The 25205-nt window shown below is 36.0% G+C and overlaps 1 protein-coding gene across 2 annotated transcripts in view; it reads left to right on the top strand.

Annotated features, from left to right (window-relative positions):
- The window catches only part of CADPS2 (calcium dependent secretion activator 2), a 315329-nt gene that overhangs the window by 158295 nt on the left and 131829 nt on the right, over positions 1-25205 (top strand). For both annotated transcript variants that reach the window (XM_032193226.1, XM_032193218.1), the window contains exon 8: positions 3832-3971. In XM_032193226.1, the coding sequence (XP_032049117.1) occupies positions 3832-3971 (140 nt within the window). The remainder of the gene's footprint in view (positions 1-3831; positions 3972-25205) is intronic.

A 25205-nucleotide genomic window follows, 5' to 3' on the forward strand; every position in this document is an offset into this window, starting at 1 on the left:
CTGCTCAGACTTACTCCAGTTATCAAGGTCTGATGCCCAAGGCCTGAGATCTCAAAATGTGTCTTAGACTACCCCAGCTTGTTAAATCTTTCTTAGTTTGAATACTTAGGTCAGAAGAGCAGGTAACTCCAGCACTTGGGTTCAACTCCTGGAGGGGAAGGGCGGGATGGAAAAGGGGAGCAGCTGAGATGCAAGGACACAAATTGGCTGAAACTGAACTGAGCTGTGTGTGTGGCATGGGGGAAAAGGAGAGATTATCCTGACTCTTGATTTTTCTCAAGTGTGTTTCCAGCTTGCTGCTCAGCTGGCCTCTTAGTTTTGTTGGTCCCCTTTGAAGGCTGTATTATCTTTTGACAGCATGACAGCTGCGACCAGGGATGGTTAGCTTGAGAGCTTTATCTTAACCGTAAGAATACTGATGTTTTCTGCGTAGCGCTTTTGACTCTAGACCTTCTGCTTGTTTATCTGCTCTGAGAAAGAAAGATTGTCACAAGTTCAGTTTGTTTCAGCTTTCAGGGTATTTTGCACAGCTCACCCCTTCTTTCAAAGCTTTTTTTTAAAGGAGGATATGATCAATGTGCCAAAGATAGAGGAGAGCTAAGAGCTGTTCAGCTGGATTGACTCTGGCTCAGGTGCATTTCAAATAACTTCGTGTATTGTGATCCTGCTGAGGAGTTAAATACACATCTGAATTACAATAAATGATGATTAGTTAACTCCTGGAGTAATATTAGCTGAATATATTTCAACCTGTGATACTTCAGGTCCAGGTGAGAAACTCTGCATCAGCCATTTACAACAGAGAAACAGTGTTTTGAAAACCTTACCTTGCACAAATATGTAAGTGTGCTGCTCTATAACATTTAAGATTTCTGTATTTATTTCACATTCAGATGAGAAGAGGCATTGCCACTTCTTCAGTTACCAGACCACAGCTGTGTATTTTTAATGATCACTAGATGATTGGATTTACTGGTTTAGCTCAACTCTCAGTGTTGTGATACTGTTAAATTGCCTTGAATCGGCTGAAACAATGCAATGCACAGCAGCTATGTTTGCTGTGTAGTAGTATTCTAGTCATAAATAGCACGTTATGCATTTTAGTGCAGATTACCTGTTAGGTTACTTATTTTTAAGAAGTCCTAGAATAACAACTTGTAGTTTCCTGTGCTACTGCTGAGTAATCTAAAGTGAGGATGTTCACAGGTATAGGAACAATAAAAGAACAACACAAAACAAAATAAAAATTAATTCAGAAATGTATGATGTAGTAGGGATTTTATAAAACTTTTAGAAGTATTAGGAATGGTGAAAGAGTATTCTGTAGGTGAGTTTTGTGTCCTCCAGAGAAGAGCTATGAGTTTATACCATTTTATTTTCGTATAAGTAGACTATACACCTAGAGCTACATCTGTAAGATTAAAATCCTATAAACAGTGCTGAAAGTACAACCGAGACAAACAGTCTGGAAAGTTTCTCCGTTGGCAATGGAAATAACATTGCATTACATCACTGTGGAGAAGATGCTCTTAAGCTAAATTTCAGCAACTTTTCCTGTCATGGGAAGTTTGTACAGTGTTTTGGTTTCAGTGATTTCAGTGGAGCTCACGATTTGTGCCACTCAATGATACAATACACAGTGGTTAGGATTTGCCCGTACAGGCAATATTAGGCTTAAGGTTACTGCAAAGATGGTTAATACGTACGGAATACTCTGTGTGCATGTGTATATGGGTGTTTTTGTACAGTGATAAAAATGTTTGATGATAAAGTTCTTGAAATACGGTTTGTAGACTCTAGTCTTCTTAGCTCTCATTGTTTAAAGCTGGAGGGAATGGCAAAGTTTAATACAAACACAACACAGTGCATATCTAAGTATTCTGCCAGATACTTATTTGTTGTAAGAGGTTTGAAAACAAAGCTCCAAAATACTTCTTTAAAAATTCAGAAAAGGAACTGTCAGTCCTGAAGTTATGAATTAATTATACACTTGTCAGCTTATATTTTCATCAGCATTCTAAAAAATCAAAAAGTTGACAGGAGAAAGATGTCATTTGAGATGCATGAGTGGTAATAAGCTGTTACAGGAGAACAGTAACTACAGCCTGTAGAAAAGAAAAAATTCATGGCATCACCTACAGTCCTATATGAATGCCTAGCGATTAAATGCAAGGAATGAGTAATAATTCTGTTTATATAATCTGGTATTTAAAATGGTAAACAAGCTAGAAGTTATTTCTGTTTGAGGCTTCAGAACTCAAAGGTTGCCATTCTCATAATGCTCTTCAGGGGACAGCTTTTACTTAGAAGGAAAATGAACGTGCTTTTTGGGAGGGAGGGGTAAGCTCTGTTATAAATAGCATTTGCTATGCATTTGCAAAAAGGAAAAAAAATCACTTTCTGATTTATGACAACGAATATATTGTTTTTTCTTCTATTTCTTTAAAAGGTACTGAATGTACTCAATAGTTCTGACAAGTTATTTCTCCCACTGTTATAGAAGTTGCACACTTGATGCATCGTATTTCTCAACTTTGCTAGTGCCCCTTATATTATTGGGGTGCAGGAAGAGCCCAAGGCCTTTGGTTTATATCATCTTTCAGATGATTATATCTGAATGACACTTGTAATATTTTTGGCTTCATAATACCCACTAGATTTATACTTGCTTGAAGATTCTTACTCAAATCCTTGATTAACTTTCCCGATAACAAAGGGGAGAATATATTGTGTTTTATATATATGACACAAGACACAAGTACTATGTATAAGAAATTAATTTGATGTTTAACTTTATGATTAATTTCAGTTTCCAAGATATAAAAAATGTGGAGAACACTGCTTTTTAGAGTTTTCTTATTTTTTGAGGTACTGCTTCGTGATAATGGTAATTCAGAACTCACTGAATGTTACAAAAGTCTCCCCAATAATGTGTTTAGACTGTTTTAGAGTCTAAATTGATTCAGAAATAGTGTTTATAGGAAGAATGAAGGGAAATCATATTTCAGCAACATTTGACTGCTAAACATATATAAGGATTTGATTAAGCAGTAATATTGAATTGTACTAGCTATAAATGGATAAACTTTTTGGATGGTAAATAAATATTTAAGTTTGTGACCAATAGTAGTCTACAATTAATGTTTAATTAGTAAAATTATCAATAAATTTATTTTAGTCTTTTAGTTAAGTATTTTTTTTCTTTCACTGTCAGTTTAGCAAAATGTTTGTGTTGTAGGTTGCATGGAAACTGGACATACTGCTTTATATTTATTATAATCCATTTGCAGCAAAGATGCTTTGGGATTAACCTCTGATTTCTGTAATTTTTACTATAATTGGTTTTTATTAATGCTATTGATTCAATAGTGATGTTAGTAAGAAAGAGAATATTTTGCTTTTATTCACACAAGTAATGTCACTAGTTAGGTCACTAGGTAACTAGTGCTATAGCATATTGTTTCAATTGTGTGTTCCCAGTAGGGCACTGAGTAATATGAAAGTTTAGGCTCCTGTTTAACTGTACGTGACCATCTTCAGGTATTAACAGTTGCTCTTTGTTTAAGATTGTTAGATTTTTCAATCAGAATGAACTAATGGAAGATTTTTTTTTAAGTAATAATAAATGAGTGAGTTCATTTTTAAAATTCCTCTATTGTAATAGGATTGCATCAAATAGCTTACTAGATTTATGAACCTTTTTTTTTTTTTTTTTTAAGTCATCTTTCAGATTGGAGATGCAACAAGAATCTGAACTGCTTAGAAATTTATGTTAAAGAGTAGCAGATTTTTTCTGTCAGCTTACTGAAGTGTTTATTTTATGACTTGCAGGTAGTGTTGTATCCAACATCCAACAGCTCAAAGTCACCTGATCTACATAAAATGATAGTCCCCAAAAACAGCCAGGACAATGACTTGAAAATTAAACTAGCAGTGAGAATGGATAAACCACCTCACATGAAGCACTGTGGGTAAGTATCCATTTTCTGTCTGCCTGTATTTTATTTTTTTGCTTCAATGTGCATTCACTGTATTTAACACTACAGAGATAAAAACACAAAGATTGTGAAACAATATAAATCTATACAGCAGTTGCTCTGGTATGAAATTGTGTTATATCCTTGTTTTATACATAAAGTTTGAAATAGTCAGGAATAACGTCCAATTCAGAAGTTTAGTGAGGTGTAAAGACAAATGATGAGCTGGCTAACGTGCAAAACTAAAAGTAGAGCATCAGTTAGAAACTGGTTTTAAATGTTAAAATTTGTAGCACTTTGGAAAAAAATAAAGTTGATACTTAGGAAATTAACATTTTTCTATTGTAATAAGATATATACCACTCAGTGCAGTGGCATTTGCAACACCGTCTCTCCCTTTCTTCCTCTGTCCACTGTCTGGTATTTCTCTTGAAAAGCATTTGGGTAAGTGTACCAGTTTAAGGATGTTTTTCTAAGACTGAAACTATATGCAATGCAAAATTTGTAGAAACAGCCCCCTGCATAACTGCCACCACTATTCCTCATCTCGACTGCAAAAGCAGGCAATGTTGCCTGCAGTAAGGAAGGCTCTGTCTCTTGCTAAAAGTGATAAAGCAATCACCAGAGCTCTTTTTCAACTTTCTAACTTCTTCTGAATTCAGTGGAAGTATATTTCAAAAGAGAACTCTTCTAGATGTTAATATATAATTAGTAATGGCTGTACTATTTAGACTTCTTTTTAATCTCTCCCTGTTAATATTCTGCTTGTTGTAGTTGTGAAAATTTCCCATATGTGATACTATCTTTCTTCTTCCTTTTTTTTTTTTTTTTTTTTTTTTTTTTTTTTTTTCTTAAAAGAAAAAAACAGTTTACATAAGTTTTGGCAAAGCTGTAATTAGGCTGAAATTTCCCATTTATCTACCTCAGCCCTCATTTTGGTTTTGGGAAATGCAGAATTGATCAGGACTGTAAAAACAAGACCTGTGGACTGTGGCCTGCAGTCGGTAACCAGGAATTGGGAGGACAGGGGGAAAACAGGCATGGAGCCAGAGGGGCAGCCCAAACTGTTGTGCTTAGAGATTGGGACTGAGATCAGAAGACCTAGAAGTAGGGCTACAAATACATGGATAAAGGAAGTAGAATCATGTGGCAGGATTGAGCAAGCTGAGTAAGGTGGAAGGAGTGAAGAGGGCTTAGGGAGGAGAGAAGAGTGTTAGTCTGCACTAAAATGTGATGCTCTCCTGTCAGTGCCCTCCCTCTTCCCTGCTTGGTAATTGTGGCACATACTTGCCTGGATTTGGTCCATTAGCATCATTTGAGTCTTCTAGAGCTGTAAAGTATTGGACTAACTGAAGCAGTGAGTGCTGCAGAGGTGGCACAGTGCTGCCCATGTTCTTCAGCAGTTTGTCACAAAGCATACACAGTGCTGGGATGCAAGGATTGATTTGTGCCTCTCAATACCTTTAATTCCTTCTGCCTGTCTGCGACACATCAGATTTCTTCACTGGGTGTTAAGACCAGCAACCAACTAATGTGAGTGTGGTTCTGCCAGGGAAACAGATTAACCCTTGCTTAATTCAAATGCTTACTCTATTGACAGAAACTAATAGGGCAATAATAACTGAAAATAGTATAGCAGTAACATTTAACAAAGCACTAGTTGAACCACATGAGTAGCAAGTAGTATGCAACAGATTCATTTAACTTGCACTTGACCTAGCGTGGTTGTATACTCCATTTTACAGCTCCCTTGGGGAGGTTGTGCTCACATGCGTTGCTTCCAATAGGTGACAGGTTGCTGATCCACATGCTGTCCACAGATAAAATTAACGTATAGCATGCTGCTCTTTTGACCGGGGTCCAGCAACAAGGACAAGGCTCCAGTGCTTCCTCCCATTGTGCTTCAGGTTTCTCCACAGAAATTGGCTCAGCCAGTGGCTGTTCTTCTGGGGTCTTCAGAGGGTTTTCCTCTGGAAAATTTGCTTTTCCATACTAGCTTAGGTCCCTAGTCTTCTTTTCTGAACATTACATGGGTTGTCCAATAAAATGTTACTTTCAAGGATTTAACTCAATCATCATTTTCATCTACTGTTTCTGGTTACTTCCTCATGCTGCTTTTGGATACTAATCTCCTGGCACAGTTGTTTACTTCCTCATTTTACTGTAGGGTCACTGCTGTCACTATTCTCCAGGCAAAAACTGGTTTTCATCTTCCCACCAAAAATGCTCAAGGTCAGTCATAGTTTCCCTTTCTTACAGCCATTAGCTATGAAGATTGTTACCTACACATTTGTCTAGCAAAGTCCATCTCCTCCATCATAAATATATTTGAAATTAAATAAAATGTTAATAATACATCTATTGACCATTGAAAAATTTGATGAAGTATTTTATGAAAGCACTGGAGTTGCAGTGAGAGTGAAGAAGAGGGTGTTTATCTGGAGGGAAATACCAAACTGCTCAAAGTATTATTTATGTGTAAAGTCAAGAATCCTTAATGTTAGGAAAAGCGATCACTGAGGCACTATCTGCTGCTTGACTTCCTCTGTGAGTAAAAGGGTTGTTCTAAGTGGACATTTGCTATGTTTTCAAGATAGATTCCTGTCCAATTCATCACACATTAAATTTATTCATGTTCAGGACTGATTCTTCATTTATCTGAGAAATCCTCATTTATGCAGGGGCTAGAAAACATACAGCAAATGAAGGAGAGTATTATGGGAGGCAGAGGAATATTTTGTGCTGCAGGTAGCTGAGGGGTGCCTGGAAGGACTAGTTTTTATCCCTAATTGTGCTAAAAGGAGAAACTAGTCTGCTTTTCCAACTGTAATAACTGGTGATATGTCCCTCATTTCCTGTGCTCAGTTTGATAAACTGGAATGTGATTTCATAGTGGAGCACAACATTCACAAGACAGCTGAAATCAGTGGCAACTAGGCTATAAATCTACATAGAGGTAAAAGTTGTATTAATCCAGTTTAGTTATGAAGTTGTCATAAACACTTGAAGGAAAATCTTGGAAAGCAACTGGTAGAATGAGCTCAGGGAAGAAGGGAGGCAGCAGCCACCTCAGTCACACAGGAGCAGAGGCTTGCGCTCTGTCAGCCAGTGTTGTTGTGGTGCCAGGCTCTGCAGCTCTCTGGTGAGCCTGCATGAGGTAGAAAAGCAAATAACTTGATTCTGGCTATAAATTGGTGTTTGCATAGCATGCAGTGAAACAGGCCATAGGAGAAAGTAAATTGCTGAAGAGCTGGAAGGCAACTGCTGTTATCCTGAAGAGCGAAAAGTACTGGGATGTTTTTCCTTTTTCCTATTTAGTATGTAGTCAGATATTTAAGCACAGTGTCACAGTGTACACAAAAAGGGAAAAAATTAAAGGGTGTGTTCATTCATATTTCTGGACTTTTGTCATTTGAGCAAGTTGTATTTTAATAATAGGCTTTTAATGTAGTTAGTGTGATTATCCTCCTTACATTGTAATTCTTCAGCTTCTTTTTCAGAAACATCTCATGTTTTACCTTCACCCAATCTTTCAACTAGACAAATTGCATTAACCATGTGGCAGAGTTAACAAGCAAACATACAAGGTTCCTATTTGTCTCATTGGAGAAAAAGGCAAGCTGTTGGCATTAAGTAGTGCCTTCCAGCTGGGAATCTCAAAATGTATTCAAAATTAAATTAAAATCTTACCACACAGCCAATTTCAGAAAGAGGGATTTTATTAGACTAATGCTATATCAAGATTTTAAAAAATTAAAAAAAGGTAGTATGAAACCCGTTTGTCAGATATAGGAGCTATGCTTAAATATTTCAAATTCTGCAGGATCAGTAAAACCGACAGGCCCAAACTAATTGTGGGTTTACAGTTTTATTTCTTGGAAACAGTTTCTCCTATTTAAAACAGACTTTATTTATTGACACGGGACATACTGACAGTCTTCAAAACCTGTCTTGCATTTATGCTTCAAGAATATTCAGTTTTATAAATTATACTGTCTTGTAGTTGGATTGATATTTTAAATTCACAAATAATATTCTGGACTGCAGCACCTTCAGATCATGCTCCCTCTTTAAATTTCCGTCATAACAAATAATTATATTTCAAATGAAAATACAAAGTTTCATTTTTTTTCAATACAAATTGAAACCTTTCTAAGAGCATGAAATAACAATTCTTATGATTCAACACTATAATGAATCTCAGTAGCAGTTGATTTGTACATCTGCAAAAAAGAGGTATATGCTTCAAAAATAAAGACTACTCATGCATCTTACTGTGTCTTACTATTTATTTCAGATATTTCTTTTAATGCTTGCATGAAAGGCTGTCACAGTATGAAACAACCTGAAGGATACATAACAATCCTTTTCTAATTAAACCCTGTCAATAGATTAGAAGGGGAAGCATGCACTGCTAGAATATTCTGAGTAATGACAAGGTAAATGTCACTCATTAATGGGAAATTGTAGAACAGTCCTGAGTATTGGCAATTCATGATACTTCAGATTCCTTTCTCATCATTTCTAACGTATTCTCACAGATTTCAGTAACCTTTCCCTAGTCTAAAATGCAGAGTATATTCAAGAGATTTATCTTTTATATTAAGCCAACAATCATACAATAGAAAGAATTGTATCCATTTCTTCCACTACAGTTTTGAATCTAAAACAAATCATAAGAGGAAATAAATAAATAAATAAATACGGACAATAAACTTTCTTTATAAAATGCTAAAATCTTGTTTATTTCTGCCAATCTAGAATAGCAGTGTTAGGGAATGTTTGCTTCAGGGAGGCTGATTTGCCTGTCCTTAACTCATAATTAAATTAGGGTTGAAAACCCATAGAGGACAGGTTAATCCATTCAAGATATGTGGGTTACAGTAAATACCTTCTTCTAATGCATTTTCTTTTGAAGTACCTTTGCATATCCATGTGCATTTAAAACATGCATTATTTTTTAAAGTATATGTCAGTTGAGTTGTCTGTTAGCATAGCCTAGTGGTTACTGCAGAGTATTATTCTATTGCCTTAAATCTTGACATAAAAAAGGAATGTTGAGATTTTATTACATAGCTTAATTTAAAAAGATAGGTAATGTTTAATGATAATATTTTATAAGGGAGATAAAAAATAATGTAAAATTCTTACAAATTGACCAGCCTAAACAGGATAATATTATAAAGTAGTATTATTTAGTTTTGACTTCTGAAGTAAAACATTTCAGTATTTTTCTTTTTTTCCAGAACTTTTTCCAATATTTAAGTTTATCCCTATAAATTCTGCTTTCTGTTGTGACATGTTGCATTTAGAGTTGTTCATAGAATCACAGAGTGGCTGAGATTGGAAGGGACCTCTGGAGGCCATCTGGTCCAATGCCCTGCTCAAGCAGGGCCGCCTACACCAAGTTGCCTGGGACCATGTCCAGGTGGCTTTTGAAGATCTCCAAGGAGGGAGACTCCACAACCTCTCTGGGCAACCTGTGTCAGTGTTCAGTCACTGTCAAGTAAAGAAGTGCTTCCTGACATTCAGACAAAACCTCCTGTATTTTACTTTGTGACTATTGCCACCTGTCCTGTCACTGGGCACCACTGAAAAGAGCCTGGCTCCATCCTCTTTGCAGCCACCCTTCAAATATTTATAGAGATTGGTGAGATCCCCCCATGACCCTCCTTTTCTCCAGGCTAAACAGTCCCAGCTCTCTCAGCCTTTTCTCACAGGAGATGCTGCAGTCCCTTAATCATCTTTGTGGCCCTTGGTTGGACCCTCTAGAATATCTCTATGCCTCTCTTGTTCTGACTAGGGAGCCAGCAACTGCACATAATACCCCAGGTGTGGCCTCACCAGTGCTGAATAGAGGGCAAGGATCGCTTCCCTTGACCTGCTGGCTACACTTTGCCTAATGCAGCCTAGGATACCACTGGCCTTCTTTGCTGCAAGGTCACACTGCTGGCTCATCTTCAACTTGGTGTTCACCAGGACCTCCAGACCCTTTTCTGGCAAGCTGTGTTCCAGCTGGGTGGCCCCCAGCAGGTACTGGTTGCTGGAGTTGTTCCTACCCAGGTCCAGGACTTCTGCTTGTTGAACTGTGTGAGGCTGTACCTTTGATTTCTTAAATTTTTGTATATGGAATATACATTCTGCAAGCACTTGGTTATTTATGTGCCTTGAATTTCTCCCTCTCTCTCATTTGGAAAGCAATTATTTTGTCAACCTTTTTTGAACTTACACTCCAAAATTATATGGAATCATTTAGATTTTTTTCCTCTTAAAACCTTTTTTTTTTAAATTATTATTTGTATGGGTGTATTGTAAGTATTGTAAGAATATAAGGATCACCATGAATTTGCAAACCTTTTAAAAAGTCTTTCCTCTTGTATACCTAGGACTGACTGAAATATTCTTAGAACATTTATAATCAATAAATATAACCCCTATATGCGACTGAAATCACGCATATCTTCTGCTGTTGCTGTAGCTTTAGAGCTGAAGAATATCTGTTAGAGTAATGTCCTGGCTAACAGTCTTCCAAGATGCAAAATTAGAAGATAAGTAATTTTCCCCTCATTTTTTTATGACACTTTTCACCCACTGATAGAGGAGTTCATTGGAGAGGAAGGCAAGTATAATTATCTCTGTTTTACAGACGAGTGAAATGAAACACAGGCATGAATAGCAATTACTCAAGGTCACAGGCAATTCAGTGACAGAGCTGAGGATAGCACTGGGGTCTGCTGGCTCCTCTGTGGGTACAGCTGTAGTATGTAACTGTCACCTGGATAAAGTGTTGTCATAGCTACTAGCAAGCCTATAAGTCAATTATAAAGAGCTGTATGGACACTGAAGTCAGCCAGGATGAGGATGTTGCCAGCTCTTATATGCTGTTTCTCCATGGTCACCTAGCAAAGGGTAGGACAGGGAACAGAGTTAGTTTTATAATTTCAAGTTGCATCATTTGAAGGCTGATCTGAAGATGAGAACTATTTCAAGTATCATTATTTCAGAAAAACATGTGAGGTGACCGCAGTAAAAAGACTGTTTCAAGTCTGGGCTACTTTTAAAGATAAAGATGACAGGAATACAATTGCATCTCTTGAGCTCTGTTGCAGACAGGCCTTTATGCTGCTTATAGTGAATTTGAAACTTGGTTTCAGGCCTTTCTCTGAGCCAAACACATACATATAGCATTTTTTTCTTAAAGCCAGTAGGCATACAGTCGCTTCAACAAGAGAAAAGTTTTAGAAAACTGTATGTGTCCAACATCTTAGAAAATTCTTCCTAATAATTTTGATGATATGGTAATATGTACCATGGATATATTCAATTGTTATTATTTTCCATTAGATAAAAACAGTTAACTTTCTACACTACTTTTCAACAGTTAGTGAAAATGTTTTTCTCATTTGTGAATATTGTAAATTTTTTTCTCATAAAAGGGAGAGAGGCCTGCCTGAGAGGTTCCAGTTGTTTTTTCATTTATCAACACAGCGTATTTGCATGAATCAAATGTAAAGATAAGTAGATATTTATCAAACTATAGCATTTCTTCATCTACATACATAAACTCTTCTGTATCTCTCTGTAACATTTGATTTGTCTTTCCAAGTTTGTGTGCAGCACATCTGTTTGAAACCATAAAATCAGTATATTAGCACCATCTAGCTTTCTATTTGTTGCTATTACACTTTTGCTTCCAGATTAAAAGAGGGTAGCAGAGCACTGACTTCAGCTGCTGCTTTGAAGAGTGGGATTCTCGCTGTCCTTTGGCAGAAGGCTTATTTTTCAGTTTGTGAACATAAAGACTGGGAGGTATAAGCAAAGTAAAATGGTAGGAACTGTTGAGCTTGTTTGAATTTTACAAATCTATTCATCACATTTGGAATCCTTTCCTCACTATAGCAGCCCCAAATTTAGATAGTTAGGCTATGTCAGAGTAATCCAAGTTCTTTCAAAAATCACTGGATATGGAGGAATGCCTTGACAGGTTTTTTTATGAATGCTAAGGTATTGACAGTAGGAAAATTTAAAAAAATGGGGAGGGGGAAGGTAAACACATAGCAGTGAGGTAAACACCAGAGCCTTCTCTCTATGTATTGCATTCAGAAGTGTAGATTATGTACTAAATTAAAATTAATGACAGATCATCAGACAACAAAGTTTACAAGAGCAAGAGGCAGGCTTTGATCCTGTTTTTTCTTTTGCCTAATTCAGTTTCTCAAATCTATATTGAAGTCAGACCATGAGTAGCTACCCAAGTGATTTTTACAAGCTAAATCTCTTCTTATTTTAAGTGAAACTCAAGCTGCTTTCATAGATAGCAAGATAATTTTGCTACAGGTAACCACAAGGTTCAGAGAAATACTATCTTTACTTCTGGTGAGATTTCCTACTAGCTATAAATATTGATCTCTAAATAACGTAGTGTCTATGTACATGCTCTTATGAAAATTAATGAAATAAAATGAATATTTTAAGTGAAATATGTTGGAATTTCAATTAATCCCTGTGAGGACTTTTTGTTTGTACCAGGGGTAGTTTAGGGATTCTGATGTCCTCCAACATGTACAGGTTGTTCCATTTGGGAGCACAGATGCTTGATCTATATTTTTTAACACCTGCAGTTTTGTTCAAAGCATTTTCTTACCAGAAGAACTGTTGATCTGTAAGAAATATGAGGGGAGAATATCAATGTTCCTTATAATTTCTATTACAATTTCTGTTAGAATTACTCCCTAATTAGTCTCAAATATATTTAGGAGTTAGATCTGTCTACAGACACTTGAGAAGGATTGCCCATTGCCATTTGCGGTGTCAAGCCTTCCAGTGTTGTGAGATGACCCATAATTCCTATACAAATTTTATGTGAAAATGGAAGGTATTGCTACCAGTCTGCTACAAGAGAATCCTATCACAGAATCAAGTGTGTATCCAAGTCATCTGGGTCTAGGCCAAAATTATTCACTCTCTAGCAGTTCCAAGCAATTCCAAAAGACAAGCTTTTCTTGTCTCTCCTATTGCTGGCAAATGGGATAGTGTTTTTGTTTGTTTGTGGTTGGCCTCAAAATTAGTGCTTAAGTTGTCCTAAGAACCTCTTTCTCATGTACTCATGGTTCCAACGGGTTTTTAAACACTAATGAGTATGTCAATAATAAGGAAGATGAACAAAATTAGGCATATCTAAAGGGTCTTTGCTAGTGAAGACACATCAAGCAAAAGTGAGATAGAGTTTTTTTTTAATCTAAACAAAATATTTCAGATATGACCATTTGAGGAAGTCAGAATGGGGTCTGGTGGCATTATCTTTTACAACAAGATGACCAGTACCATCAGTCTTACATGTCATGGTGCATAAAATGAAGGAGACGTGTGAGTGTGTGTGTGTAAAAGGGCAGATGCATGCAAAATTTTAACTGGCCTGCTCTCCACCCTGTCTGAACTGTCTGAGAGTGCAATGCTAGCACCAGTGCTGAAGAACTGCTGGGGTCGCCAGCTTGGTTACTTGCTTTTGACTTAGTTGGCTCATAGCTCAGACTTGATGCATGTGCAATGTCACCTCATGTTTGGTTGTCATATACAGGGGACCTTTGAGACACTGCATAAAGGAAGATTTCAGTATGTCTTCGACAGGAGGGCATAAGTAAGTATCAGAGTTTCAGTTAGGTTTCATTGGCACAGAAGAGAGAAAAGGAATGGAGTGCAAAGCATCATGTTCCAATCCATATTCAATCAGACCTAGCCAGACTGTTATCTTTTAGGGCTAATCAAGACAAGTGCTGTACCTGTATGTAGTTCTGTGGTGCTGAAGGAAACTGCAGTACTGCCTGTGCCTTACTCAGTACCTCTTAGAGAAGAAGTGTTGTATAGCTGAAGAAGGTGGCTTTGGTCAAATTTCAAACACAGTTGACTGTTGAAGAGAAAAAGTGATACCAGTACAAAATGTGAGCAGCAACAGGAGCATACAGCACAGCAAATACTGCTTCATATTCAGAAATGGCTGCTCTGATTTTTACATCAAGGTATGCCAAAGTGTCAACTAACAAGCAGCACCACATATTTGTCTGTGTAGAGCATGTGTTTTCTACAGAAGAAATGATCCTGCAAGAAGGATCTGTCAGTAACTGAAAAGCATTCTGGCTGGGAACAGCAGAGTAATTTGGGAGATGTAAAATGTAGTAGTGTGAAATTTATTGCTGATTACCTCCATTTGGAAAGAAGTAGCATTACTGATCTGTAATGTTACACAATTATTTTTAAACAACACGAGCTTTTTACTAATACTTAGGAAGAGGAAATTACATTTCTTCTCAACAGTAATTCTGAGACAGTTGCTGACTCCAAAGATCCAAGACCATGAAACACGAATGTACGAATATCCCTTTCTTCAAGACAGACTCATGTATCCAGCTCAGAGTAAACCCAAGTGTTTCAAGAACTTTTGGCACATGGAATGTCCAGCTAAAGGACTGAGACTCACTAGGGAGCTCCACAGGTAATCATGCCCTTTCTGTGAGCATACTAGTCTCTGGCTTATGGCATAATTTTTAACTTTCTAAAAGAAGTTAGTTCCATCGGTTTGCATTAATTCTTTTGATATGATCTGAATGCTTGACTGTTATGGTTAATAAAAGCATATGTCTCTTTGAATGATTGTTTCTGTCATTTTAAATAAAAAGTTTCAAAATGGTAGTGTAAATTATTGATGGTAATAAATCAACTGCAGCTGTGCCAATCACAAATTAACAGTTGAGTTTACCATGCTCCCTTTAGAGCATGAAGTTTTTGCTAAGCGGAAGGTGCAGGAAAACTTTACTACTATTTTATGTGGTCACTACCTGTTCCCATGTTATCTTTGTACCACAAGAAATAGTAAGCTCACTTAGAAGATTCTTGGTACATATTGCCAGTCTAGCAGTCCCTAAACAAGAAAATTGGCCCATACTAGCAACTTGAATATGCCCTGATATGAGAGATCTGTGGCTCTGCCTTAACCTTTTTTAACCAAACCTTTAACGAAACCTTTTAAACCTTAACCAAAGATCACCTTTGGGTGATCCTCACAAGAACACAGGTTAAAGGTCTTCTGGACTATAGTAAGCGGAAAGAACCTCATCACGCACAAGCTTTTGTGTCTGTTATCAGAGATCATTGTCTTCTGCAAGATACAACATGGGAAATTAAAATGGGACATTCCATTGGCACTGGATAGATGGTCTCTTTAAAACCCTTGCCAATTCTGTCCTACCAGAATGGTAATGGATAAATGTGAGTAGCTCTCTGACAACAATATTAATATCCAGTTAACACTCAGTTAATAAGCATAGCATGATGCCTGCTCTCAAAGCTTTATTTTGGGCTGACCACACAAACAGGTTCATTATGGTCATATTACTATCCTTTTCAGAAGCATGAAAACTAGAAATACATTGTTGTTTTCACTCAGCATCTGAGCTCCTGTTGATGTGATCCAACCACAGGCAATGCTGTCTTAAGGATGTTATCTATTCTGTTTTTGTCTCTGTTTCAGGTGTTGTTAAATCTAAAGTTCTGTGATTTCTTCCTCTAAATTTTTATAAGTAAACGCAGGTTTGACTTTATTACAATTATTTTTGAACAGCAACTGTGTATCTTAATAGATCTGGCAGAAAATGAACTACAGAGAGAAGATTTGAACAGCTGAAATATTCTGAAATTTTCAGAAAAAAAATCAGAGAGGCCTTGGAAAATGAGAACAGAAACAAAATTAAAAGAAATAAAGCAATGACTTACAGTTCAACAAGAATATTAGTCAAATGTTGACCCATAATCAATAAGCAATTTTAATTTATGAATGTAACAGCAATGGATTAGATTTTTTTGTTTGTTTGTTTTAGTCAAAAATGTCATTCATGTAGCTATAATTATCTTCTGTTTCTTGCTAAATTCTGACAAATTCATCCTCATTTTGATATTCATAAGGCCATTTATTCATGTATATATTAAGGTAACAATTTCCTGCATTTGTTATAACAGCAAGATGGAATGGCCTGATTTTAATTCACTTTTACGGATGTATGGATGCCTTGCTATTATTATTCCATGGTGCCTCAAAGCAATATTTTCTGTTATGCTACTTTAAATTTTGCTAAATGCTAGAATTTTTATTGTGTTAAATGAATACTAGCATTTTGCTGTGAAAAAAATAAAAGTGCTAATGTGTTAACTGTCTTCTTTTAAAGTGATTTTAATATTGCACAATTCTGCAAAATCAATTGACTGTAATCAGTTACTTTTTAAAAAGGAAAATTGAACTTCATGAAAAATGACACATTAAAATTACATTAGTGATTGATTGGATAATGATGATGGGTTAATGCAAAATTACTATGGAAGGAAGAAGCAAAAATGTTTATCCTGCTGCTAGATCCTTAGAGAACAGATTATAGCTATGAGCCTGATTTTCAGTGCTTCCCACAGTAATTGCTTCTGAGGAGGCATGGGGAATCTTGAAGACCTTAATGATATGCCACTGCCACTTTAATTGCTAAGAGAAGCCAAGAGAATCCTAATTGCCAAGAGAAGCATTACTAATTAAGGTGTCATTCTTCATTCATTCCATAGTAATTAATCTGAAATATTTGTAAAAGCTGAGATATAAATTTAGATCCAAACTCACTTAGCTTAATCACAACATACTTTACATGAAAAAGATCTATGGGTTAAGCAAGGTTAACAGTTAAAAACATGAAAGTATACTTTTTTTTTCCTTATTTTTTTTTTCTCATAACTTTAAAAAACATGAAGTTAAAGAATTAAGAACATATTTAAGAACTAATATTTAAATCATGATTCTACTCTTCCATTAAAACATCATTACAACTATTTGTATAGGGTGTTCATTTTTCTTATATATTTCTCTGTAAAGCTAGTTGCTCCTGAGAATATGAAGATGAATTTTCTTCAGCTCTCTGGTGAACAAAATTATGCAAATTCAGTTGTACATCTTTTGGCTTTAGATGGTGGTTTTAACAAGACCTGTTCTATCTCCCTGTCTTTACTATGATTTAATATGTGAAGGTTATGGTTAGGTATGGAAAATTCCCATAATCAGTACTGCCTGTGTGTCAAATCCTCCTTTGGTTCATTACTGCTAAAGTCCTTATTCAGCACTGAAGAATAATCAATTGGAGTGAGCTGGTCGTATTGGCAGAGGTTCGTTTCCTCTGTGTTGTTTCTTTGTACCATGTTCTCCTCAGCTTTCTTTGATGCAGTTATGTCTCAGGCTCTCTGGGTCCTAAACTCTTATTCTTTGGGCCTGGCTTGTCTCTTGTGGTTTACCTTTCTGGTGTACCCAGACCAAATGCCAACTTGTAATGCCAATGTTTCAGGCTTACCATGTGAGATCTCAGAACCAATGACCAACCATCTCAGTGAACCATACAACTTCTAGGTAGACTTTTTTGGTCTATATAATCAAATTCTTGTCTGCATTTCTCAACTTTAAATCTTCCCCCAGTCTAAACTTCCTGGACTTTGTGTGTATATGTGAGAAAACAGAAATGAAGAATAAGCCTTGGCAGCAGTTCTTGGTTTATCATGTTAGGGAAGAGGTCACTTCAGACCATAAAGATGGTGATGAGTTGCACTGCAGCATCACTTGTCTAACTGTGGCACCTATGAAAGATTTTTAGCTGCTGATGGCTACCAAAGTTATGCTACCCAGTACAAAGATGGAAATCTCTTAAGACCTGAATGGTGTGTGATGTGCCTCTTGGCTACAGAGGGAGCCAAAGGTGATGTGTGCCCTCACACATTTGTAAAGTGACTTGGTGGTTGCTGAGGACCTGATATCCACCTTGTATGCATTTCTAGGGATTTACTCCAGCCTCTGCCTGGTGTTGTCCTGAACTGACTGTCCGTTAGTGGCTGGTATATATGAGGTGCACTGACTGAGCACTGCTTCTGGCTTCATTTCCTGTGAGAGGAATCCAGTTCCCAAGCACAGAATCTATTCTTTACTGTGGACCATGTGCTGCAGCAGGGTCAATGGAGATATCACCTTCAAAAGCACAGTCCATATTCAAACTAAGTTACCAGTGTGGATGCATCCTCTTTTGTTTAGGTAATTAATTAAAGTTCCTAAATGTAGTTGTCAGAACTGGGCAACAGCTTCCATTGATGCCCATGTCAAGGAGGTGTCTGCACAGCTGCCCATCCTGTCAGTGTCCATCCTCACAGTCTGCATCTTCTCAGGCATGGAAGAGGCTGAAAGGTTGAAGTTCTTCCTAGCTGAGATACTGCTGCTGAACAAGCAAAGGTTCGATCCTGAAAATACATGAAATATATGTTCCTGTAAAACCATAGTTTTCATGCTTGTAAATGTTTGCTTCATTGAATTTTTAAAAATATTAAGAATAAAATCCATACTGATTCCTTTATTGGAAGTGCTCTACTCACAGCTTCAGAATTTTCTTTAAAAATAACAAAGCTGGTGGTAACTTAGAAGGCCAAATGATGATCTAATATTTATCTGAAAATAGATCATAGGTTCATGAAATTGTAGGTGAGGAATTGAGAATCTAAAATTTTGTAGAATCTAATTGAGCATTTTGTAGAATCTAATTGAGAATCTAAAATTTGCAGTAAGAAGTTCAGACTGGTGGGAACTTCCCAGTAGCTTCACTCTAATTAAGAGACTGGTCTGACTGGAATTTTCAGATTGACTTCCTTAGCTTAAAGTCATTTATGCTGTCATTACACAGTTCCCACAGCTTTGGAGGAGTATCATTCAGAACAAATTCTGACGTTTTGGTTTGATTAAAACTTGAGAAAAAAAAATACTATGTTGTAAATACATTCAAAATATTGCTGACAGTAACTTTAGAATGAAATTGCTCTCTAATATCCCTGTTTAATAACCTATTCCAGAATTATATGTTGTAGAATATATTATGTATTTGAGATTATGTATTTATTTTGTATTATAAGTTTTAGCTTTTTTTCTGCCATTTAAATTCCTTTTGAAAGTTGTCTGGAAACTTCTCTTCCATTCATGAGTCTGTAGTAATGAAGATATAACTGACATAACATATTTGCAACATTATCACTGCACATAGTTATATGAGCAATATAATTATTTTCCCAGAATGCAGGAACAAATATCATTGAAATAATTGTTTTAGATTATTATTTATTGCTCTATTATTCTACAAATCAGCATAGCACATGTATCAGTCAGGTGAGAGATGCTGTTTTTTATTAACCTTTCCTGTCAGGTGATCTGACTTACTTCTTTGTATCAGACACTACTCTGTGATATAAAATTTAAGAAAGAGTTATTTCCACATGACATACACTGACATTACATATGGTCTGTCATGGCCTGGCATTATTTCTCTACGGAGAGTGCCAGTACTATTAACTGTGAGGATGGGGGCACACCACCTGCGTGTGTTATGTCCTTCTGTCACTTGCATTGTCCATCTGTTACTTGCATGAAGCTAGCATTCACCTAATTTTTGTCTTATGGAATATAAACCCTCACAAAATCAAAGGCACTTAGGACTGCAAAATTAATTTAAAATGTAACCAATCTAATTCTCTCTTTGCTCAGTTACTGAATTGGATACCACAAGGTTAATTTTGCTATACTGTCTGAGGGTGGATTTTAATTCTTAATGCCCTATTCTGTATGGGCAGGACTATGTGTAAATGTGCATATGTATGTGGCTAATAAGGTTTTTACTTGCAATTTTGTAGCAGGATACATAAGGTTTAAAGACAGAGGTAACTTTTTTTACATATTCAATGTTAATGTGTTTATTTCACTACAGTAGTATGATTTCAATTATTACAGTATTGCATTTGATTCTGACCCAGTAACAGAGTCCCCATGGCCCTGCACTCCTGATGTTTTGCCCAAATAGTACATTCATCACAGACAGCTCCCTTTGAATGGCCCACATCCTGTTAAACGTCAATACAGATGGGTTGGCAGTTCCACACCATACCATTTTGTCAGGGTCCCTGAGCCCATCCTCACACCCTGGGTTAGCATCATGGTGGCAGCCCCTTGGAAGGCTGGGTGGTTTCCATGAAGGCAGCAGTGCTTCATGGGTTTGGCACCATTAGCACACTCCACAGCTTTTCATTTCAATAACGACATAGAGTTCACCCTACAAAGAATCTTTTAGCATACTTACTGTCACAAACATGTTTTAATTTCATCCCATCCTAAATTAGATTTTGTGTGCTTTGTCTTTTTGTAATGTATAGGATTATTTTTTCCACTTCATGCATAAATGATAAGAGAAGAGGTAAGTGAAAAATGCATGTGAAGTGCTATGTTAAATGTTGTGTGTGGCTTGCCCTTGGAGAAAGAGTCAGAAAAGACCAGTCAGTTTATCTTTGCATATTTCTTTTATGGAGTAAACTAGGGGACAAATTGGCAGGGGAAGTTGTTTTGGTAGGTATGACTTCCACTGCTCAGTCTCCACTGGGGTCAGTGCAACTTCTCTTTCCTTTACCAGATGGAGAGCTCCTCTGGTAATGTTAGAAGATTGCCAAAACTGCCATCTGCTTCTCTTCAAAGTTTATTCCAAAATTGAAAAGCTTTATGATTCTGGTGAGAGAAGTGAACAGAACCATAAATACAGAACTAGTAGCTGTTGTTCAGCAATCAGTGGCTTAGAAGTTACTATTTTTAATCAACAGTTCCTCCATTTGTGATTTTGAACTCTGAGAACTTAAGCTCACTTAAATTTGTATATCATTTGAAGTTAAAAATTCTAAGTGGAATGCCCAATGCCATTGACCAAGTAGAAGCAAATACAAAATTTAGTGAAGTTGTACTAGTACTGGCATGGAGAACTCTACCTGAGGAAGTGCTCTCCTCATAACTATCCAGTGTCTCTTCTAAAACTGAATGTTTTGTGGCCCTCTCACACTTTTTCATCTGCTCCCAGGTCTTAGCTTCAAAGAGCAAACTCGAATTCCATTGCACTTAGACAATGAAATTATTCCTCATAGGTTAAGGGCTGTAGGCTGCTAAGAGATACCATTTTACAGGGTCACAAGATGTCATTTTAAGGATCTTTCAGTCAAGCCATTTAGAAACAAATTCTGAATAAAGAATGCATTCAAACAAAATTGGGCTTGTTATGCAAACAACACAACCTAGACTAGGATTAAATATAACAAATATTACCATTAGCCGAGGATATGTGCTAGAATAAGATCTCTAAAAATATTATGGTTGCTTTTCTTTCATTGATTAAAAAAAAAAAAGAGAGAGAGGGAACCAATATTTTGCATAAATGAAGCTTTTCCTTTATTTTGTATACTGAGAAGGAATGGATCCTCTTTAAAACAGAAAACACCAATTCCTAGATTAGTATTGTATGATTAAGTTAAGAAAGTAATCATATGTCAAGTAGAATTTTATTGCTGTTATTGAATATGAGTGTACAATTAATCTCAAATGCTGCATTCATTTTAATTGAGCTTGTATGTATTCTGCTTAATGGAAGGCTTGGGTTTTTTCTGTGCCACACTCAATAAATTTTAATTGAACACCTGATTCCATGCCACCAACACGTTAACATCTGGGTGCTATCTATCTTTTATGCATATAGATACACTGGCTATAATTCTGCAGAAAAGCAGATAATAGGGAAACAAAAAGACAACATCTATGGAACACTTTTCAGCCATAATTTTTTATTATATCTTGAGAAGCATTTAATTATCTTATTTCATTAATTAGCCCCCACTACTTAGGTCAATTGTTTTTTTTTTATTGACCATGGCATATTAGCAGCTTTGCTAATTGGAACAAAATAGCATGTGACTATACTGTCTTGTACAAAGCAATTATTATTTTTTTTTCTGCTTTCCAAGACTTTTATTTATTTCACAGTCTTTTCAATAATGTATAAATATTTTGCATGGAATGGCTTGATTTACAATTTAGGATTTCACTTTTCACAGTTTTTATTCCTAAGTTTAAAGATCAAAAAGACTAAAAGGGTTCTAAAAAGAAAGTGTTTACTTCATAGCATTAGATTTTTTAAAAACAGAAAACAGCACTCTACCTTTGTAGTTTTTAGAAATTTTAGTATTTCTTTGGAAAGAGAAGTGCATTTTTAAGCATTCTTTATCATTAAGTCTTTAAGTATAATTTGTCAGCATTTAGAAATTCAGTTCTAGAAGAAAAACAGCAGCGTTGTGTCACTCCAGCTGTTGTACTTCTGTGGTTTTGGTATCTATTCCGTACCAATCTGTTTGAAATCCATGATTTAACAAAGCTGATAATTCTAACAGAGCAGACATGAGCTGAAATTCTATAAATGTTTTAGTGCGTAACATTAATTTCAAGTTAAGTGATAACAGAGATAATTTTAAGATGATGTTATGGAAATGCAGTTGATCTGAAATGATTTCTGCATGAGACAATTTCTTTTAATAATTTATTATACTTCTCCTTAATTTCAGATTCTTCTACTCAAAACCATTTTTTAACGCTTTTGAAGACGTGATATATTTTTGACTCAGTAATTCCTCAAGATGTTTTTGGTATCTCCATAACAGAAAAAAAAATAGTTTCACCCAGTTTCACACATTTTCTGTTTCTCAAATTCTGATACTTTCGCAAATTGGTTTCCATGCCTTCTGAGTTGTTGGATAATGTTTATAATATATGTGTTCAATTGCATTGGCACTTCAACAGATTAAGTAACTCGTCATTATGCAATGAATGTTCTGCCCCTAATTTGAGAGTAAGTGTACTATTAATATGTATGACTCTGTGTTCCCATAAATCCATGATCTGTGGAATAATAAGGCTTTATATTTATTTAAAATACTCATTTTAAAACTATCTCAAATACAAGTTTTACGGTCTTTGCCCTGAAGTTTAATTTAACCTCTTTTTTTATGGTTTCAGAGTTGCATTTTCTTTCCTGTTCAGGTCAGTCACAGGTAGCAGGTAGCAGGGATGAATGTGAGCTGGACTTCCATAGTCTGAGCCACTGCATTATACATATCCTGAGATCCACAGGAGGGCAGCATGGTTAAATTAAGGGAGAAGATGGGAATATGATTCAACTACATGAATCTCACATTTGATTGTTTGGTGTTTGTGAAAGCTTTTATAATTTAGGACAGTGCACAATTACTTCCTAGCCAATACATATAAAGCAATTGCACACTAACTGTAGAAGTTTCCATTTGTAGTTTCTTAGTGGAAGTTTTTCTCTATATATACATACAGACAATTTTAGAAGAAGATTTTAAAATATCTAATGTGGAAATTATTAAAGCCTAATACGAAATTTAGCTCCACAAATTCCAATAAAATTTGTTTTTAGTATTCTAGTAAACCAGAATAGTGATTTACTAGAGGGAGGGTGTGGGTAGCTATTTACAGTTAGTACCTTTAAAAGATACTGGACCTACTCTGTTCTCTTGACTGCACTGTAGCAGGAAATGGGTCCTTTTATGTTATGTGTAAATATTTATACACACATATATATGTAAAGTGATGTTTGGGGAAAAAAAGATTGAAAATCTCAATCTAGAATTTGAGAAGTTATCACTGAGTGATACTAAAACTATTAATTATATTTTCATTTAATTTAAATAGATCACCAAAACACTTGTATAAGGCATTTTACCATTTACATTATATACAAATTAAAAATATATATTTTAAAGTATTTTCAAAAGCATTCTAAAAGTGAGGAGAAGTGACTAAAACTTCCTATCACATCCAATTAATTCATCACTGTTACCATATATGTTTCCACATAGATTTTATGGATTTTTTAAACTTATTTTAATGTATCAGCAGTGTTACAGTTGAATATCACTTCAGATTGCTGTTTTGGGGAGACAGTTTGGGCAGAGCAATTCCATGCTGCAGGAATGGCTGACACTAGTAATGGATCTGATGCTCCCTCTACAAGTGGTAAATTCTGTGTTCCTGAAGTGCTGCTTCTACAGCTCCTAATGTGAATTGGCTCCAGATTAGTAAATCTAATGCAGGGTTAGTGCATTTGAGTGTTTTTGTTTTATACATATGTGCTATGTTAATGAACTTCTGCGAAATTCTGAGCAAATCCATGCTGTTGTTAGAGGCTTATTCCTTCTTGCATATTACATTTTGTTCTTGTCTTACAAACAAACAAAAGGCCATTTTCTAGGCATTACTGGTAGCATTTCAACATTTCTTTAGGGTTTTAGTTTTCTTCTAGTTACCTTAATCCATTTTAAAAATCCTGAATTGCATGAAGAGATGCTTAAGTAAATTTCTTAAAGGGGATATATTTCTAGTGATGCATTTCTGTTGTTTCCTGTAATAACTCTTGCAGAATTTCAGTCCCAGATTGTTCTGTGCAGCATTTCCAAGGACAAATATCCAATCATGTTAATGGTCCTAATGAAAAATTATTATACACTGAAAGCTGTCTCTCCAGTTGCCTAATAAATACTCATAGATGAGGGTTTCAGAGCAAACCAGAAGAGCTGCTTCTAGGCACATGTAGGTGAGATGTGGAAGTCTGCTACTAGATGTAGATTTTGGAAGTATAAATGAGCCGAGAAAACAACTACAGTAATTCACTGAAAGAAAAAATTAACAAGTAGTAAAGTCAGAGACACTGTTTCTAGCCAGAGAAACTTCTGGAGCACTAATAGATGAGTATTACGAGACAATTGTGGGGATATACAGCTGCATGCTTGCATCCCACTTGCTGCTTCCTCTGAATCCTGTTGAGAACAAGGTACAAGACTGAATATACTTTTTGGTGGCCATGTTTATGTTTTTCACAGAGAACATTTCTTCAGAAGAGTCTAAGTGACATGGAATCAGAAATCTTTTTTGTTTCTTTGGCATCTTTAAAATTCTACAGTCACGTGTTTCCATATAAGAACGTTTTGTTAATCAGAAGCTTAAGAGAACTAATCATCTGGGTCCTACTGTGAAAGCTTCTTGTTCTCACTCATGAATTGTCATCAAAAGCAGTCAGGAGCTATAAACGTACATTTCTGACTCTAACATTGTATTGAAAGGATCACCTACATTGTCATTCTACATTGGCAGGTTTCCCAGGGCAGAATTTCTTTTATTCAAAATGTTAAATTGCCTTTTGTGTTCATCTAATCCGGAATCAGATCTACTGTGGCCAGCAGCAAATGACTGACCTGTGTAGTAGGCATGATCTCTCTCAGTACTCTTCCATACTCCACCTCCTG

The sequence above is a fragment of the Aythya fuligula genome, chromosome 1 (genome assembly GCF_009819795.1).
Source record: "Aythya fuligula isolate bAytFul2 chromosome 1, bAytFul2.pri, whole genome shotgun sequence".
NCBI lineage: Eukaryota > Metazoa > Chordata > Aves > Anseriformes > Anatidae > Aythya > Aythya fuligula.